The 18,614-nt window shown below is 38.9% G+C and overlaps 1 protein-coding gene across 1 annotated transcript in view; it reads left to right on the forward strand.

The window, feature by feature from the left end:
* Positions 1 to 18,614, forward strand: part of COL22A1 (collagen type XXII alpha 1 chain) — a 184,427-nt gene that overhangs the window by 49,124 nt on the left and 116,689 nt on the right. The window contains exons 5-10 of the mRNA XM_072328724.1: positions 5,614 to 5,725; positions 13,392 to 13,515; positions 15,600 to 15,875; positions 16,922 to 17,002; positions 17,597 to 17,710; positions 18,279 to 18,323. Of these exons, the coding sequence (XP_072184825.1) occupies positions 5,614 to 5,725; positions 13,392 to 13,515; positions 15,600 to 15,875; positions 16,922 to 17,002; positions 17,597 to 17,710; positions 18,279 to 18,323 (752 nt within the window). The remainder of the gene's footprint in view (positions 1 to 5,613; positions 5,726 to 13,391; positions 13,516 to 15,599; positions 15,876 to 16,921; positions 17,003 to 17,596; positions 17,711 to 18,278; positions 18,324 to 18,614) is intronic.

The following is an 18,614-nucleotide window of genomic DNA, read 5'->3' on the forward strand; positions in this document are numbered from 1 at the left end:
GTGCACAACATCACCTCTTGTTACAACAAGATTATTTAGCAAAGGGCTGTTAGAGTTAAGGTACTATGGTTAGGCTGTGGTTGGACTTGATGATCTTCGAGGTCTTTTCCAACCTGAGTAATTATATGATTCTATAATTCTATGATTGGGCAGTAATATACTGCCTTTATGGATATTTTGCCATAGTTAGAAGAGCCTTGGAGATGGAGAATTCTGTCACCTCCTAAAAATATCTCTAATTACCTGAGATTTTATTAGCTCTTGCCAGGATTTACTTTCCTGTGAAGGTAAAAATGCCAGGAACAGGGAAAAAATAAAAAAATAAAAAATGCTGTAGCAGATGAAGGCTACTATAACAACAGCAGCAACACATGTACAGTAAAGAAGTAGGCTTCCCCTTCAGTGTTTTGAAACTTACTTCTAAATGTCTAAACTGAGACACATCTTGTCTGTCCAGAAAGAACTGTTCTCAGCCTGGGGCATTCTGGAAGGTAAGCATGCCAAGGGTTTAGACACAGTAGAAGAAAGGTTGTACCTCTCATCTACGCTCTGATTTCAAGTAGATAATTGCAAGACATAGCTGGCTAAATTAACTACTGAACTTAATATATGACATGATAATTTTTTTTTATTTTTTTTTATTTTTTTTTTCTTCTTTTTCTCCCTGTCCCTCTTCCTTTTTCCTTTTCTGTTTCCTTTTTCCTTTTCCTCCTCCTCCTCCTTCTCCCTCTCTTTCTCCTCCTTCTCCTTCTCCCTTTTCCCTTCTCCTTCTCCTTCTCCTTCTCCTTCTCCTTCTCCTTCTCCTTCTCCTTCTCCTTCTCCTTCTCCTTCTCCTTCTCCTTCTCCTTCTCCTTCTCCTTCTCCTTCTCCTTCTCCTTCTCCTTCTCCTTCTCCTTCTCCTTCTCCTTCATTTTTCCTTCTCCTTTTTCCTTTTCTGTTTTGTGCTAAAATTTAATTAAGGGAGATAACAAAAACAGGGGGCACTGATTATGGTAGTAGTCTTTCAGATCATACTGGAGAAGTTGAGTGGTATGTGTTCAGGGTATAGAAAGCATGCAGATTCTTCCTTGTGAGCATAAACAAATGATGAAAGCTTAACTTTCAAGACTGCAGAAATGTTAGGGAAGAAAATTGATAAGATCTCGTATTTGATGAAAGACTCCTAAGTGACACTCTTTTCCCTAGGAATTTATACACTTCTCTAATCTACCATAAAGTTTACTGCCATTGACCTCCAGTTATTAAAAGTGATGTGCTGTTTTATCACAATCAATACAAATCGCCATTTTCAGAAGTCTCAGAGAAACATTAGCTGATCACAACCTTCCTCAACCTTGGCAATTGTTGATACACTACTAATATGCTGACAAAGCTGAAAATTCAGCTGAGAGTTTAATCAAAACTGGTGTATTCCTTTTTCATCTGCTTTCAACTTATTCCTCTGGGGTGTCATCTCACCAGACAACTAGACAAAGAAATGACAATCAGCACAGTGACTTCCCCTGTGAGTGCTACCTTGAGCTCCTTGGGAGGAACAAGACTTTTCTTTGAAGGCTTCTTTGGACAGAAGTCCTATTTTAAGAATGCTTTCCAAAGGTATACACACTGCTGTGTTTCTGGCCTTTAATACTTCTTGTTCCTCTGATTTTCTGGATTTGGATGTTGTTTTTTGTGAGATATGTATATATATAATTGTGTTTTTCCTCAAACACAGGACACATGGGAAAATCTCAGCACTTGCACTAGTTGCCATAGTATTATCCATGTCAGATCCCTAGTGGAGCGAGACAGAAATCCAACTCATTCTTAAGGCAACAGACCACGATCCCTTTAGACTGATCTTGAAGTAATTATCTTGAAAAAAGATATAGTGGAATCTCTGGACAGAGCTGTTTGATCATCCTTTGATCGTGCCTTAGAGTATGTCAGAATGCAGAGTGAGCATCCTTCCTCCCTAAGAGAATCTATTGAATGTTACAGTTAAACCATGTCTAATGCCAAGTTTTACCAATATTTCCCTGCAACAGTGAGTCTGATTCTGGAAAAATTGACGGCTTCCTGTAAAGAGTTACTACTTGGAAGTAAAGAAACATTCGGCTGATTTGATCAGTAGAGCAGTGCATAAGAAATTGCTTTTCAAGCAGAGTATGATGTTAGGAATTTGAGATTCTCTTCCAGGCCACTGTTTTAATTTCAGCATTAATGGAGTAGGTTATACTGCTTTTTGTGAGAGATAATCAGGTTAGAGGTTTTCATTGGCCCCATATTGTTTTAGTAGCTAGAATGGTAGGAAGCTTACGATCAAAGAGTGTTATTCATCTTACTAAGTGTCATATCTATGGCATTACTGATTAAATAATTCATAAGGCACCCGGGAAATTACACCTGTCCTTTAGTACAAAAAGTACCTTTTAAATCAAAGCACCTGAGAACAGGGAAGTCCCACCCTTTCATCATGTACATGGTGCATTAACTGGGTTACAGTAGCTTTGTTCTTTCTAATTCAAGGAGGTGTGTTCCTTCCACTTCACTTTTTGAAGGGACTGGGAAGCAGTGTATTGGATCTAATTTTACCTTTAGCCCTCAGTCAGCATTTAGTGTCTTCTAACCACAGCCCAGCACTTGAAGTCCCATCTTCCCAGATTTGGCTAAGGATTGTTGAGGACATGTGAAATCTAGTACTTAAAGGGAGCTTATAAACAGAAGCGAGACAGACATTTTACATGGTCTGATAGTGAAAGGACAAGGGGGAATAGTTTAAAACTAAAAAAAAGGGGAAATTTAGATTAGATTTTAGGTGTTTGTTTTTTTTTTACTTAGGAGGTAGTAGGGCACTGGAACAGGTTGCCTAAAGAAGTTGTGGATGCCCCATCCCTGGAGGGATTCAAAACCAGGTTGGGGCTCTGGACAGCCTGATCTGGTGGCTGGCAACCCTGTCCGTTGTAAGAGGATTGGAGCTAAATGATCTTTAAGGTCCCTTCTGACCCAAGCCATTCTATGATCCCATGATTCTATGCATTTTCTAAATCCAGGGATGACTTCATTCAGTGCCACTTGTTGGCACTGACAGTGTGCTCCCTCCTTGATGATGGAAAAGTAATGTACAGCCCAAATTCCTACTGTCACTTCAGTGTAGAACTACAGTACAACAGACTAAATCGGCAGTGACTGGGGAAGGATCTAAGTGAACTGTAATGCTCAGCCAGGTAGTGCCAGATGTAAACTCCTGTTCAGGTGTTGGAGAAGTGGTAACATCATTACTTATTTCTTACGTTAACATTGGTATTCAGTTCTAAATTGAAAAGATCCCACTGTTTCATTCACAATCTTAGTCCCTGTCCTAAAGTCAGCAAGGGTATGATTCAATCCCAAGTGCTTCTAGGCATGTGAAATAAATAAACAAATAAAATTAATGCAAATACTGTATATATTTCATTCTTCAGCTATAATAATCTTAGAGATTACTTTCAAGCACATACTTATTTGGAACTCTCCTCCATAGAATCATAGAATTACCAAGGTTGGAAAAGCCATCTAAGATCATCCAGTCCAACTGTCCACTTGTCACCAGTATTTCCCACCAAATCATGTCCCTCTGTACAATATCTAAACGTTTCTTGAACATCTATAGGGACTATCTTCCTTCTGGTCTTAATTAGGCGATCTACCCTGAGTAATTTCTCTACTCAATTGATGATATTCAGGGTCTATTTGTTCCTTCTTTGCATAGAAATGAGATGGTAACTGTTTAAGGAGATACTTACTGTAAATGGTCAGGGCAGCAAACGATATTATTCTGAATTTTAAAATCTGAAACATTTATTCAATCCTGAATGTAAATCAGACAATATTATGTAAGTTGTATGTAATCATTTAACATTTTTTCCTCTTGACTTCTGCCTCATTTGTTGCAAAAATAAATAGCCAATGAGTGGAATATATCATACCTCATTTCAGTAGTCTTAAAATTATTGTATGGGTCTACTGTATGGTGAATGTAAGAAGGTAGGGACTATCAAATAGAAATTGAGCTTGTCTTTAGATAGGTCTAAGACAGGTGTGGTGAGTCATCTTCTTAGAAACTCATACATTTCTCTGCTGACTCATGAGGGAATTGAAGCGACCTGCATATATCACATCTTCTTTTCAGACAGCTGAAATTAGATGAGGTGCATCTCACCCTCAATACAGACTTCTTTCTTTAGTATATGGTCACATATTTTGTAATGCTACTGAAATGCTAGAGATAATGGATGTTTGAAGTGTTTATTACTTTGTGAGCTTTGGTTGGCAAAGAGGAGAGTGAGAGTTGTCTCACTGGCTATAGACCTTTACTAGCTGAGGCATTCTAAACTCTGTTTATGTAAATGGAAAGAAACAAGCACTGTTAGCATCTGTTTTATTATGAGATTAATCTTTCCCTAGAAGCACCTCTATTCAACTCTTTGCCTAATTGGGTGAGAATCTGTATTATTGCACTGTCTAGAGAGCTGACTTTTAGATAGATTAATTGTACGTGAAGTGCTCTGTGATCATGGGTTTATATCATGTCTCTCCATATGGAAAACAGAGATAATATCTGAATTGAACACACAGCAATGTTACAATAAAGACAAAGATATCTGCTGGTTTTAAGTGCTCTCTGGCACATGTAGGGCTCAACTTTTCCATTAAACTACATAGAACTTTAAATTTTGAAAAAAACAGCTCTCATTCATTTATTTATTAAAAGTTCATTAAACAAAAATTGATTTTTTTCAGTCTCTAGCCTGAGGAAGAAATGTGCTGTTATTTCCCCAGTGAGCTTTATTCAAACCTGATTGCTGTTGGACAATATACAGTGTATGTAACGTGTTCTCAGTAGTGCAAGTTAGGTTGAATGTGCATCCTATGGAGACAGTATGGAGCTAAAATCAGGATAGTTGCCACCACATAATGCTGCAGTTCCAGAAACAAGCTGCTTTCCATGGCACAGCTGTACCCTGAGGTGCCTGACAGAGTTTAGTATGAAGGACTTTGGGTTCCGAAAGCATGGGCTCACTGTGGCTTGGACCATGTTGGTGCTGGAGCTGCATAGGTCCATGTTTGAGCTTGAGCAAAAAAGCCGTGTAAGAGTAAAGTCAGAAGCAGGACACAAAGATTTTCAGCCCAGATTAACTGCTCATGGTAGTGATGAGTTGATTGGACTTAACACTATTAAAATGATAAGAAAAGTGAATGTAAACAAGTCTTGGTCTAGCAGTTTTCAATAAATGTTTTGTTCTGCACCTGTGTATTTTTCTGTCTTATACTTTATAGGGATTAATGAATTATACGGTATTCTCAGGGTGCTGTAGCAATGCAGATCAAATAACTACTTATTTATGTAGAACTTTCTTCTAACCTGTACAGTACTTGTTACATTTTGATTTTGAGTTTGGTTTTGAGATTTTGGGCTAAGCAGATCAGGCCACATCATAATTTTGTTGTGCCTTCCCTTACAGGAAAAAAATTAATCTCTGAAGTTCTGCATCTCTGGGCTAAGATAATCAAAATACAATTAAAGACATATCCCACTGCTCTTTTTTGTAAATAATAGCCTAATCAAAATCTTGTATTTACACTTATGTTCAGGGTTTGACCTGATGGATTCATTCAGCGTGAAACAGATCTTTGGAATGAAAGAAAATGGAATTCAGAGCTCTTATGTACGACTCGGAAGTTTCCCTGTTGTTCAGAAAACTGAGTGAGTACCTTGGTGTTTCACTTGATTTTCATCTGAGACTCTGATTCCCATTGTTTGGTTCCTCTAGTTGAATTGTGAGGTAAATATCTGATACCTACATGTTCTTTCAGTTCTGCTGGCACAGAATTTGTAACAGATGCTTGAGATCTTCTATATCAATGTGAGACTCTACCCTTACAGAGAATGAACTAATTTCTGAGTATCGTCAATGGTTGTTAGGAGCAACATTAAGAAATTCACAAAAGAGTTTAAATCTTAATAATCTGAAGGGGATGTTTAGTAGCTTTCCCACTGAAACAGGGGATCATAAGCTTATCCAGACTGGAAAAGATCTTCAAGATTATCAACTTTAACTATCTTTAGCTGGATTTGCAGCTTGTGCTTCTCCAAAGACCTGTGTCTTCTACTCATGCCTTCTTCTTCATGGATGCAGCTGGTGATGTGGGTCTTGTCTGCATGGTGGTCTAAGCTTTTTTCACTGTTGGCATCAGTGACAGAACAGGAGATGTGAGTTGCAGCCTGGCTTTCTGCCCCCAAAAGGTTCTTGTATATTCTACACCCTGGACACAGGTGGAGGTTCAGCTCCTGATCTGAATCTTCATAAGGTAAAGATCTGCCACACAATATGGGCAGGACCTTGGTCTCATTGGGATCACAGAGATGAGGTAGCATTCCTAACTCACCATGGCTGCATGTGGGTTCTTCAGGAGAGCCAGGCTGGGACAGTGAGGAAGGGGAGCTGCACTGTGTGTGAGTGCAGTGGGAATGCATAGGGTTCTGACTTGGGATGGGGAGGAGCTTGCTGACAGTTTATTATCATTTATGAAAAGCATATATTGAAAATACTTTTTTTAAGTAGGAAAAATAAAAAGTTATAAGAAAAAAATATTTAAGGAGTTAGCTGGTTTCTGTGATGTACCGAGATCTATGAACAAACTATACCGTTGGAAGAAACTCCTCCTACATTTGCTCATCTGTTAATTTACTATATATGTAAGGTGAAAATTAATTCCAAAGTTAAGATGATGCCAGAGTAATACAGTGTCTAGCAGCTCTGATATAGAGAACTGCAGTTCAGGCATCCTGAACATCACTGAACATGTCTACAGCCTATTTTTGGTTTTTAGAATGTATCTGAGTCTTGTCAAGACAACGTAAAATATGTTACAAGCTCACTTGTGTCACAATACTTCAAATATTAGCAAATAATTTACTTCGAATGTCATTTATGGAGCTGTAGTTTCTCTTCTAAAAATTGTCTTCTACAAACTACAAAAGAAACTCCCTTTGCTGCAAACTGTATAACAGTGGTGAGTCTCCGAGTGCAAGTGGGTGTTCTGTTGAAAGCTTTAGTTCAGAATGCATTAATATATATTTGTTAATAGCAAGAAACCAGTTCATGGTTGATGTTGCTTTCAGTTAGCTAATAACATTTTGGGTCTCCTGAAAGAATGAGCAATTTTTAATTCTCTGTCACCGTCAATTCAGTCCTTAGGGCCTTTTATAACCTGAGGCTGTCAGCTTTGTCATAGGCTATCAGAATGGTTTCTCTTTAGGTTGTCATCTGAGTCCTGCTAACATTAGCCTTGAAAAGAGCAAGTGCATAATTTCACTGAGTAACCACAAGACATAGATTGAACTGTCATCATTAACATCCTTGCAATAAATTTCACTGAGCTAGTTCGAACTTCAGCTTAAAAAATCAATGGGAATTATTTTCCTTCTTATGGAGAAAAGCTGTTGATTTTTTTTCTTTTTCCTGTCTTGGCTCCTTTACTCAGTTCATTGCACCTTTCAGATGGTCTGTGACTTTCATTTGTTTCATTTCAAAACATTTTTTTTTTTTATCCTGTAGCCCACCTGGATTGATATTCCCTTCTCTCCTTTTATTCCTCTCTTTCTCTTTCCATTTGAACATAGAGTCCAGAAAAAAATAAAATAAAAGTACAAGTATACTGTATTGAAAAGAAAACTCTTTACTCTGAAGTCCTTAAATGATATCAAGTCTTGGGGTAAGTAAATTCAAATTCATCATCTGGGAGAAGGCTGGTATACTCAGACACCTTGGTCTTGACAGAGAGGATAAACATTACATGCGTGTAGAAAGGGGAATAAATCAATTTTTAGGTTCAGAAAAGCTTCTGGGCAGCATCTGTGCTTGCTGTGGCTTCTAACAGCAAGTGATAGCATGTTTGTGTCACTAGAGGAAGTTATCACTAGGACTATGCAGAAAGAAGCCCATAAAGTAGGGAAGTCCAGATTCTGATTGAGAAATTCTGGGATTGATGATCCACTGATATGAAGCTCTGGGAAACAGAAATTATACAATCCTTGGGGGTATAAGCAGAAATGATCAAACATGAGTTAACTATATGCATTACAGGGAACTCCATCACTACTGCGAGGATGCTGTGTTCTGTCTTTATGTCCATGGTTCAGTAGATAAGAATGGAGTGAATAGCATGTTAAAGAAGAAACAAGTCTAATAGTGAGAAACTAAAGAAGTACAGTGTAGCCAGATAAAATTAAGATGTTAATAATGGAAGTGAACACGATTTGTAAGAACCTTTGGGGGATCAAAGTTTAGTGGAGGGTCTTTTGAGCAATGAATAATGCTACGCTAAAAGTCAATGTCTACCTGTTAGCCACACCAAAAACAGGTGTGGAAGAAATACGCTCTTTTAATGAATGTATTTAAACTCTGGAACAAGTTACTATGGTTTATAGAGAGCTGTCCATCTGTATTCCTTTTAGAAATTAAGATTTAAAATACTTTGTTTGCTTTTTGGGGGGTTGTTGTTGATCTTCTGCAAGAAAGACTGAAGAAACAAAGACAGGCCAACCATGATGACTTTCTGCCCACTCAGATTTCATTCATTTATCTGTTGATGTTGCTTTTAAAATAAGTAGAATATTTTTTGTCCAGGACAATTAGAAGTAAAATACCCTAAAGGAGTTAATCAAAATGACTAAGCTTCCTGTTAAATGGTTAAATGAAACACAGAATTAAATAATTCTGCCTTTTGTATTTTAACTTCCACACTCCTGTGGTTTGGGAATCAAACCAAATGGATATGTCACTGCAGAAAGCATCTGCATGTTCAGTCCATTTTAGTTGTTGGACGTCAGGATTCTGAAATGCTACATATAGGGTCATTGCTCACAGAAAATGAAATCTCATAAAGCCTACAGAGCTGATAACTGATAATAAACAAAACAAAAACATCTGTCCTGTCTTGCAGATAACCTCAAGCAATATTTAGCAACTGATAGCAACATCTCATAATTAGATACAAAATCATTATCTGAGTATTGTAGTTAATTCACTTTATTATCTTCTTAAAGGATCTGTATTGTTTTTTACAAGCACTAGTACTTTTACAAAGTGCCAGCTTAGCTGCATGGGAAACATTTATCTTCTTGAGCCTATACCTACAAACTTTTTCCAGTCCTCCAATTATTTATTCTAATCCTTCCTCCTGCCACTTATATCCCTTAGTCTTCTCTTGCCTCATCTGGTTTTGTTTGGCCTGGCATTTAGACATGAACTATTTGATCTTTCCAATTTTGAAATATTATTTCCTTCTTCAGCATGCATATGTTGTTGGATAAGGGTAGGGGCATTCTAGTTCCTTACTTCAACTTTGTCTTCAGTTGTCTTGAGTTCCTCCTGAGCTCTTGCTTTGGTATTGTCATCAGTTCTGTACCAGAGTGAAGAACATTTTACAAAGAGCTACCAAAACTTTTCACACTGAACATGAACCTGTTGAATGTTTCCTTGATCTTCACTTTTTTTCAAGCATATGTATATCTTACTAGAAAAGGTTGAGAGAGATGGGATTCTTCTGTTTGTAGAGGGGAAGGCACTGGAGCAATCTTATCCATGTGTATAAATACCTGATAGGATATGTAGCAAAGGAGATGGAAACAAAATTCTAAGTGGTATCCACTGACAGAACAAGAAGCAATGAAAACAAATTAAAAACTTGAAACTTGATCTAAACACAAGGAAAAGCTTATTTACAGAGAGGGTAGTCAAACAATGGAACAGGTTGAGAAGTGGCTACCTGTGGAGATATTCTAAACTTTAAAGGACATAGTTCACATAGATCTGGACAGCTGGTTCTAGCTGCCTCTGCTTGAGCAGATGGGTTGGACTTCATTTCAGTAGGTCTCTTCCATCCTCAGATACGTGGTTTGTATCCTTTCCTTATCAACTGCAAGCACCTTATTAGTAACCATTACATTCAATGTCTGAAATGAGAAATGATAATTATATTTTCTCGTTTGTATTATCATTATAGGTGTAGGATCTCATGCTGATTGTTGCAGATGTAGGTTTTTATGCTAAAAGAAATACATATAAGAAGACTGTGTTGTGTAAGTGAGTAATGGCTAAGAGTACCTCCTCCTTGGCTATTACCATTTCTCCTTTGTAGAAGTTGTGATTCACCTGACCTTGGAGATGGGTTAATTAACTCCTAGACTAACCTGCAGCACCTGGGGATTCTTATGTCTTAGAGTTTTATAAGTTCTTCTGCAATCCATCTTGTTGTCAGAGTTATAGACCAAGGAGCTGGCAGAGAGCTCCCTGTAGGTACCAGAGATCTAGCAAAGCTCCATAATATGGATCATCAGTTCAGCCCAGCCTGAATAAAAGAAGGAAATAAAACATTTCTGGTGACAGCAGTTCCTAAGTAAATCTGAGCTTCTAGATGGAGATGTCTTTTTAGTGAGGAAAGAAATGAAAACTCATAAACAGAGGTGTTGTTATTTATGCAGTAATGCATCTCTGTAAAAGATGCAGGGACCAAGGACTTCAGAAACAGCTTTTATCATATCTTGAGAGCAATGAGTGTTTTCAGGTTTGCTTTTGGCAGGAATGCCATCTCTAGCTTGTTGCTTGCAGTCAGTTCTTCAGCACCATAAAAAATTGGCTGAGGGTGACTGCTAATAGGTCATTACAATCTTCTATCACTTTAAATCTACCTGATGGACTATTTGTCAGCCACAGTGTAATGAGGTGTGCCTGGACTCATGATGATATTTAGCCACCTAATTCCTAGTTGTTGTTTTTTTCCCTATGGGCATTAAGCATCTGAAAACCTTTTCTAGATTTAGCTTGTATGCTGATATTCATGTTCCTAGCTCAGAGGTATCCAGAGAGACTGAGCACAGAGGCCAGCCACCAGCTCTTCCAGATGTGCTTGCAGACTGTCAGGCACACTGTGCTATCAATACAAGGGATTAAAGCCAACCATATGTTTGTTTAACTACTCCCTTAGCGAAGTAGTAATGCCACAGTAAGAGTCACTACAGATGAGTAAGTCAGTAGGGCGACCTGTGCCCAAAACGCAAATCAGGTTCCTAAGGGGCTGTGTTGAAGCTCATTAAATTCACTTATGATGGTGAAGGTAGGTGGTAAGGAGTGAGCGAGGAAAATGCATTAGACACATACAGTGAAACAGCAAAGTTTTAGGAGCTGAGCCACAGGGAAGTCTCACCACTAACAGCACTCTTAGAAATGTTCAAGAGGATGCACTGATAAAAAATGCTTTTTCAACTATCAGCATTGCTACCTTGTGAAGTTCCTTGATGGGGTGAAGGAAAACAGTCCAGTCTGTCAGTGGTGTTAAAAGCCAAGACACACCTCTTCTTCTATGACAAACATAGAGAGAGAAAGTGTACAAAGCCATTTGACAAGAAATTTGTACTAAGACAGGTCAACAGTGAAGAAGACCTGCATGGATGCCTTTTTTTGGAAGAGGGGAGGTACTGATGTGACCAACATGACCAACATACTCTTGCCAAGTATTCCCAAGTCCTTCTTGAATGCCTCTCAGTGCCCCAGTCATGCCAGTGTTATTTGCCAATAGAGTGACAACTGACAGGCTTCTTTTTTCAGCCTGAAGAGAGGGGATCTCAAGTTATCCTGTGTGCCTTGAGGGAGGTATGGCTTATGAATAGCTGTTACTGAGTACTGAGACAGCCTTGTCAACTCTGCAAAGGGAAGTAGATGGTGGTAAAAATGATCTGATGGCAAATGGGCTGGTGGAATCTTGGTTTTCTCTTGTGATGGAAAGCCTCAGATAGTTCCTATGTCCTCAGTGGCAAGACCAGCTTATAATGGTGTATAGTCTCCACGGGCTTTTTATACAGCAAAAGTTGCAGTAGTGGAAGAAGCCACAGTAATGCTTGTTCTGAATTTTTAACTTGGCTAAAAAGTAGGAAATTCAAAGCACGGATTAAAAGATGATTGAACATTATGGCTTTCAACATTTTCTGCAATTGTAAAATACAACATTTTTGAAATTTTGAGTATGAGATTTTTGCTTGAATCTCCAGTACAGCTTCTAGTTGAGTGTGCCTTTGGGTTAACTGTGAAGTATTCCTTAAGAGAACCCTTTTTCAGTGTATTCCTCTTTATTAATTTCTGCTGTTGCCTTTATTTTCTAATGAGTGCTTATGCCTGACTGCTCAGATGTCCAAAAGCAAAGATATGATATTTAGGAAGGGCCTATTTAGAACTAATCAGAGGAGCAGGCTGGCTTGTGTGTTAGGAACAATGAAGTTAACTGGGACTATTCAACTGGGAAAAAAGAAATGGCTTAGAGGCAATATAAACAAATTTTATAGAATCATGAATGCATTTACAAAAATAAATAAATAAACAAATAAATAAATAAGAAAGAAAAGAAAAATAATTGGTTCATTATGTTGCCCCTTGCAAGAACAACAAACAAAAAGAGGCTGATTATACAATGGGAAGCAGAACAGTGTGATTACTTGCCAATGAATGTTGTGGATGTTGTAAGTTTACTAGATTTCAAGGGAAGACTGGAAGAGATCATGCATAGGAAGTTATAAGTATAGTAATTGTAGTTATCTCTGAAATTGACCCCTGAATCACATCGAGCTGGAGGCAGAAAGAACATGCTTGTTCTCATTTGTAGACGTCCATTTATGGCTAGTGACAAAAAATGGTTATAATGGGTTAATTATCCCTTTTGTTTAGCCCTGTTTTCTCACTTACGGTATGTCCTTATGTTGGGGCTGAGTCAAACAGTTCTGCTTTTTGTAAATTCAGATTTATGCATGGATGATGGAATCACAATGAGTAAATTTCTGCCTTATTATATTTAATTATAAAGAGTGATTCATGAAGGTACTGTTCCCCCAGGCCACTAACTAAGGAAAATCTTCTGGGGTAGACATGAGGTGTCGTGCCTGTTTTGGGGAAATATTACAATATTTGTTGCTATAACTTGGTACATTTATAGAGGATTCCAGGTGTGCCTGCCCACTGCCAGATGTCACAGATCTCCAGTGTACCTAGAGAATAACAATATGCTTTACTGAATGTTTGAGCTAAGGCATCAGGTGAAACTCAGCTGCTTTGACCTGATAGATCCCATTGTGAAATTTTCACTGTTATTTATTTAAGTTGAGAGCTTCTATGTTGGAATAGAGAAGGGCTCCTCAAGGACAGAACCACATGGAGGGAACAAGCTCATATTCATTGCTTTTCAGGCTGCCAAATACAGCAGATTTTGTGGGAGCTACGTGATATTTTTGGGAAGCATTGCTGGGACAAGCAGAGTTTTAGAAATTGTGCTCTATGTTACCATGCCTGATACATTTCTGTCTTTTTCACTCCCCATGCCAGGGACGTATTCCCACAAGGTCTGCCTGATGAATATGCCTTTGTAACTACCTTCAAATTCCGAAAGGCTTCCAGAAAAGAAGATTGGTATATTTGGCAGATTATTGACAAGTATGGCATACCACAGGTATGAGGCCCTTTGCTGCCAGAAAGAGCAGCCTTGTTTCCTTCTGACTGCATGAATCAGCCTTCTTGCCTTAACCTCCCACTCCTTAATTTTCAGTTTTTCTTGCTGAAAAACCTTTACTTTTAATTTGAGCCCTGGAGGAAGTATTGCACAGACCTTGATTGTTGTTAGCATGCATATATATGTGTTAGTTGGAAAGAGTAAGGGGAAATACTGCTCTTCAAACTACTTCTGGGTATGTGTACAGACTGGGAGAAGAACAGCTCTGTGGAGAAGGATGTGGAGGGTTCTGTTGAATGAAAAGCTGGATGTTTGCCTCTTTGAGAAAGGATAGCCACACGGATATACAGCAGAACAAGAGAGCAGTGTGCTATAGCAGGTTTGCATACATACATTCTAGATATTATCCAAAAGCATTATGGACTCTTTACTTAGGAAATGGACGTAACACCTATTATTTCTCCACTGTGCTATCAGTCTTGGCTGATGCAGAATTTGATCCAATAGTATTTGTCAGGGACTTCCAGGAACTTGGATGAAAAATACTGTAACAATAGAATAAAGGGTCACTTGATCCTATCTGGTTTCTTAGCAGCATGACGTAGTGTAGAGGTTCAGGTGTGCTTTGGAAGGAGGTGGTTTGGTCAAGTTGTTTGTTTTTCAGGTTTGTATGTTTTGTTCGAGACAACTGAAACTTGAACTGCTTGGATGTAGAGAGAAAAAGAGCTCTAGATTCTCAGTATTGTTTTTGAAATTTCCTTAAACTGTGGTGCTACAATTGTCCTAGATCCTCAAGAGCCTTGTTTCATGCTTCACTTTGGGCCGCTGTGAGTCTGCAGACCTGCTTGGCTGACAGACTTCTGTCACTTCTGAGCTAGCACTGATCTGAGGTGGCATTTCCAGCCAGCAAGGTGCTCATCTGCATGCAGATTTTGGGTCAAGTCTGGAGGTAGCCTATGTGACTTCCATCAGATAGAGTTTAGTGCCAGTGTTGCCAAACTGCTTCCAGGTCTGCAGCTTGTGAGTGTACTGATGCTTCCCCAGGCTCTGTGCTTTGCTCCATTCCCTGCTAGTAAATGCTTAACTTTATAAAAGAGAAAATCAATTTGTAAATGAGCTAAAGGTACAATGTCTTCAGAAGCCTATTTTTGCCCACTCCATAAGTTGCAACATGGTGTACAATAGCTTGTGGGGGGAGAAAGGCAGAGATAAAAGAAAGATGGAGAGTGGCAATGGTGAAATATTTATTCTGCGTTGTTTCAAATGGAGTGGCATGATTTAGTACAATATAAACTGGGGCTTTTGTTTACATTCATTGAAAGTGCTTTGTCCAAGATTGGTCACTTAGGACTTTCTTTCTTGTGTGTTATACTTTGATTTACACTGAAGTGAAGACATTTGAGGCCATCTGTCCTTTATCCCTTCTAGCTTTTCTGCATCCCAAAGTACTGTCTTTTCCATTTCTAATTAACTGAATTAGACCAGTAACCAGTCTCCAGCACTGACTTCAGGTTGTGCAGTTTGGCTGTATCCACACTGTGCAGTGCCTGGTCCAAGGTCTCCTCTGAGCCTAAGGCACAGTCATTATTGTTTGTGTTGGTTTTTCCTTTGAAAGTGTCTGAAATAATGTGTAGTCAGTACCACATCTCAGCAGACTGTTTTCTTATCAGGAAATGAGGGGTTTGTCCATGCCCAATGGGATGGCTGAGAGCATGTCATGGTGTCTAAATAGCAGTCTGCTGGGAAGTAGTGGAAGATTGCACAGGACCCAGAACAGGCTCAGCTTTGTCTGTAAAACTTTGAAGAGACATTCTGGACATGTGCTACTACCCAGCCATGCCCAAGCATTGCCTGGGAGGCTCCACAGTGGTACTGGGATGAAACCATGCCAAGGGGTGCGCTTATGAGCAAAGGCTTTGGATGATCATGGAGTTGTGATCAAACCTGTGCCTTGCCCAGTCTTGATTTTTAGAATAGGTATAGGCTCTCCATCATGTTCAATGTGATGGAAAACAGAGAGTAGGAAGGAGGAGACTGTACATTTAATTATCGTTATCACTTACATTACTTCTGTCTGTTTCCAGGTCTCGATCCGACTGGATGGAGAGAATAAAGCTGTGGAGTACAATGCCGTTGGGCTCACCAAGGATGCTGTGAGAGTGGTCTTTCGAAGTACACGAGTCAGTGATCTTTTTGATCGCAGCTGGCATAAAATTGCCCTCAGCATTCAGTCCACAGCTGTCTCACTGTACATAGACTGCAAGCTTGTGCAGATGCTGCCTATTGAAGACAGGGAAAATATCGACATTCAAGGAAAGACTGTGATTGGCAAACGCTTGTATGATAGTGTTCCCATTGATGTAAGTACTGAATTTGCTGATAAGAACTGGTATAGCATTCAGCACTAAGCATTCAGCATGTGGATGTGTTTTGGGGTGCTTATATTATAGTTGACTCTTTTCTTGAGGCAGCATTGCTGAAATGTTACTTGTGTTATATAGATAAAACAGGCAGGCATCTTGTTGTGTACAAGACTTGCTGCCTGCTTATGTGAGACTGTCAGTATCTCTGTAAAAGGGATTAAGAATGAGAAACCCATTTCATATTTCTGACCAGCCTCAGAAAGCACTATAGTTAAGATCAGAGACAAAATAATCCACAAATACTATTAAAATGAATACTGAGCTACACATATGAGGGTGTTTTGTTGTCCAGTCTGGCATTATGAAAGTTTCCACCTGTGACAGCAAGACAGAGGGAAAAAAAAGGAAGCCTATTAACTCAGTTGAGTCACAATACAGTCTCAGTTCCTTGGATAATAAACTGATATTAATGTCTCTTTCTCCAATTGAACTTGAGATGTGCACTTTGGTTCTGATTGTCTGGCAGCTGTATTAACCTGGTATAATTTAAGCATGACTGTTTGGTGGTTTGAGATTTAGGTAATCTTTCTAAGCTGCACAAGAAGGATGGAATGTGCATATTAAATGTGCTAATAACATTTCTCATGCTGGGCTAAATGGTCAGAAGGCACAAGGCGCAACAGGAGAAGAACAAAACTTATATCTAGATGGCACTCTAGGAAGTACATAGGTGGGCAGAATATATTTTCTCAGACAGGAATTTGGCCAGGACAAAGAAATTAGCAGACCTTCTTATTTGTATTAAAAACTGCTTTAAGTTTTAATAGGCATATCGAGCTCATTAACACAGCACTCTTGGAGAATGCTGAGATACTGCTCCATTATTGATGGAGAGAGATTGGCTACGGAGCCACAGAATCATCATGAATTTAGCTCCATCTGGATTTTATTTTTATTCCTCTGCACTGTATATATCCAAACAAAAGGACATGCAGTCTTTAATAATTCACTGTCTCTGAGACTTGTCTCGCTTTGTCTTCCAGTTTGATCTTCAGCGGATGGTTATTTACTGTGATTCTCGGCATGCTGAGCTGGAGACCTGCTGTGACATTCCTTCAGGACCAGTAAGCTTCTTTTTGTCATTAATTTATTTTCATATGAAAACTCTTTGTTGAAATCTATTACAGAAACCAGGAAATATATGACAGTGTGGGTTTATCATTTTTATAAGGATGGCGAATCAAACCTAGCTATATAACAAGTAATTTAGCAGTGCCAGAAGTGAACCACTGTAAAGAGAGGAGTATGAGGAATTTGAAGTTTCCAAGTCACTTTTTCCCTGTCAAACTGTCATGACAAACAAAAGTCTGAAGTGATGATGGAACAAAAGAACTTAAGCATGAAATATTCAGCATGAATCCCACTGGTTTTATTTGGGAAAAGCTAACACTGTGCCAATAACTGCTTAGTTTCCCGTGCCCAGCTCTCACTAGACACTTCCACTCTCCCTCTTCTCTCCTCGATCCTGGTTAAAGAGACTCATTGTTCATTTTGCCACATTTTCCTCTGTTTGAATGAATGGCTTTTATGGGATTTCATACCTAACACACTTAACCATGCATTATCCAGTAATGCCTATCCAGTTTCTCTGAAGTGGGTGGAAGAGAAAGCTTTCTATCATCAAAGGCTTTGTCATGACTTTGAGTGCTTGGATATAGTGCCAGGTCACGGTCCTGACAGAAGCACCTCCTGTGGAAGTGAGGCCTACTGTTGGCAGCGAGCAAGTTGCCCACCTCAAGACTTTCAATTGCTCCTGTCCTGCTGGACAAAAGGTGAGTTCTGACTGTGTTGTCTTTTAGTGTGTTGTATGGGTTTGGAAACAGAGGCATGATATCATGCAAGTGAGTTCTAAGAAGGACTGCATTTATTTGTGAGGTACTTTTAGTTCTAGCGGTAGTATGTAATAGAAAGATCCAGATGTTTTATTCACAGGTGAGATGTCTGTAGAGGTGATGGCTGCCTTTCCAGATGTTTTCTCTTAATCTAACGAAGTGAGTTTTGACTATGCTGATGGTTTTGACAATAGCTTTGAAAACAAATGGGTTGTTTTTATCTACTTCAGATGTGTGTGTCCTTCAAATGAATAAGAAGAAATTGTGGAGGTAAACGTAGCCATGCTGAAAAAATGTCAGACCTCTTAATGATGAAGTGGTTGCTTCTATTGGCTGTGACTGGGACCTTTGAGAAGTCAGCTTCACAGTCATTTCTCTTGAGGATATGTCATTTTCAGTCTGCTATTGCCTAAAAACAGAAAACTTTTCTGTTGTCCTCAGTGGCTGTAGGACTGAGCCTTTTGCTGCATTATATAATGAAGTCTGACTAATCATGTATTTTCTTTAGGGGGAAAGAGGCTCAATTGGCCCTGAAGGTCCTAAAGGTCAAAAGGTCAGTAGGATGTGCTTGTTCATCTGTTTAATAAAACCAACAGCAGAAAAAAAAAAAATGTTTCAGTGTATGTTGAGGAGTTGAATATTGTGAGAAAAAAGAATTAATTTAGTGTATCACTTAATTAAGATGCATTTCAATGACCCTGGAGTGCTGGGGGCTCTGCCTGGCTTATATCCTTTCTCTAGGTTTCCACTGAGTCTCTGTTTCTACTCTATGATACTTTAGAAAAAACGTGTTCCAAAGGCTTTTCCTGTTGCTTCTAAACTGGTGTTTTTGCAAACCACTGTA

The sequence above is a fragment of the Excalfactoria chinensis genome, chromosome 2, assembly GCF_039878825.1.
Source record: "Excalfactoria chinensis isolate bCotChi1 chromosome 2, bCotChi1.hap2, whole genome shotgun sequence".
NCBI lineage: Eukaryota > Metazoa > Chordata > Aves > Galliformes > Phasianidae > Excalfactoria > Excalfactoria chinensis.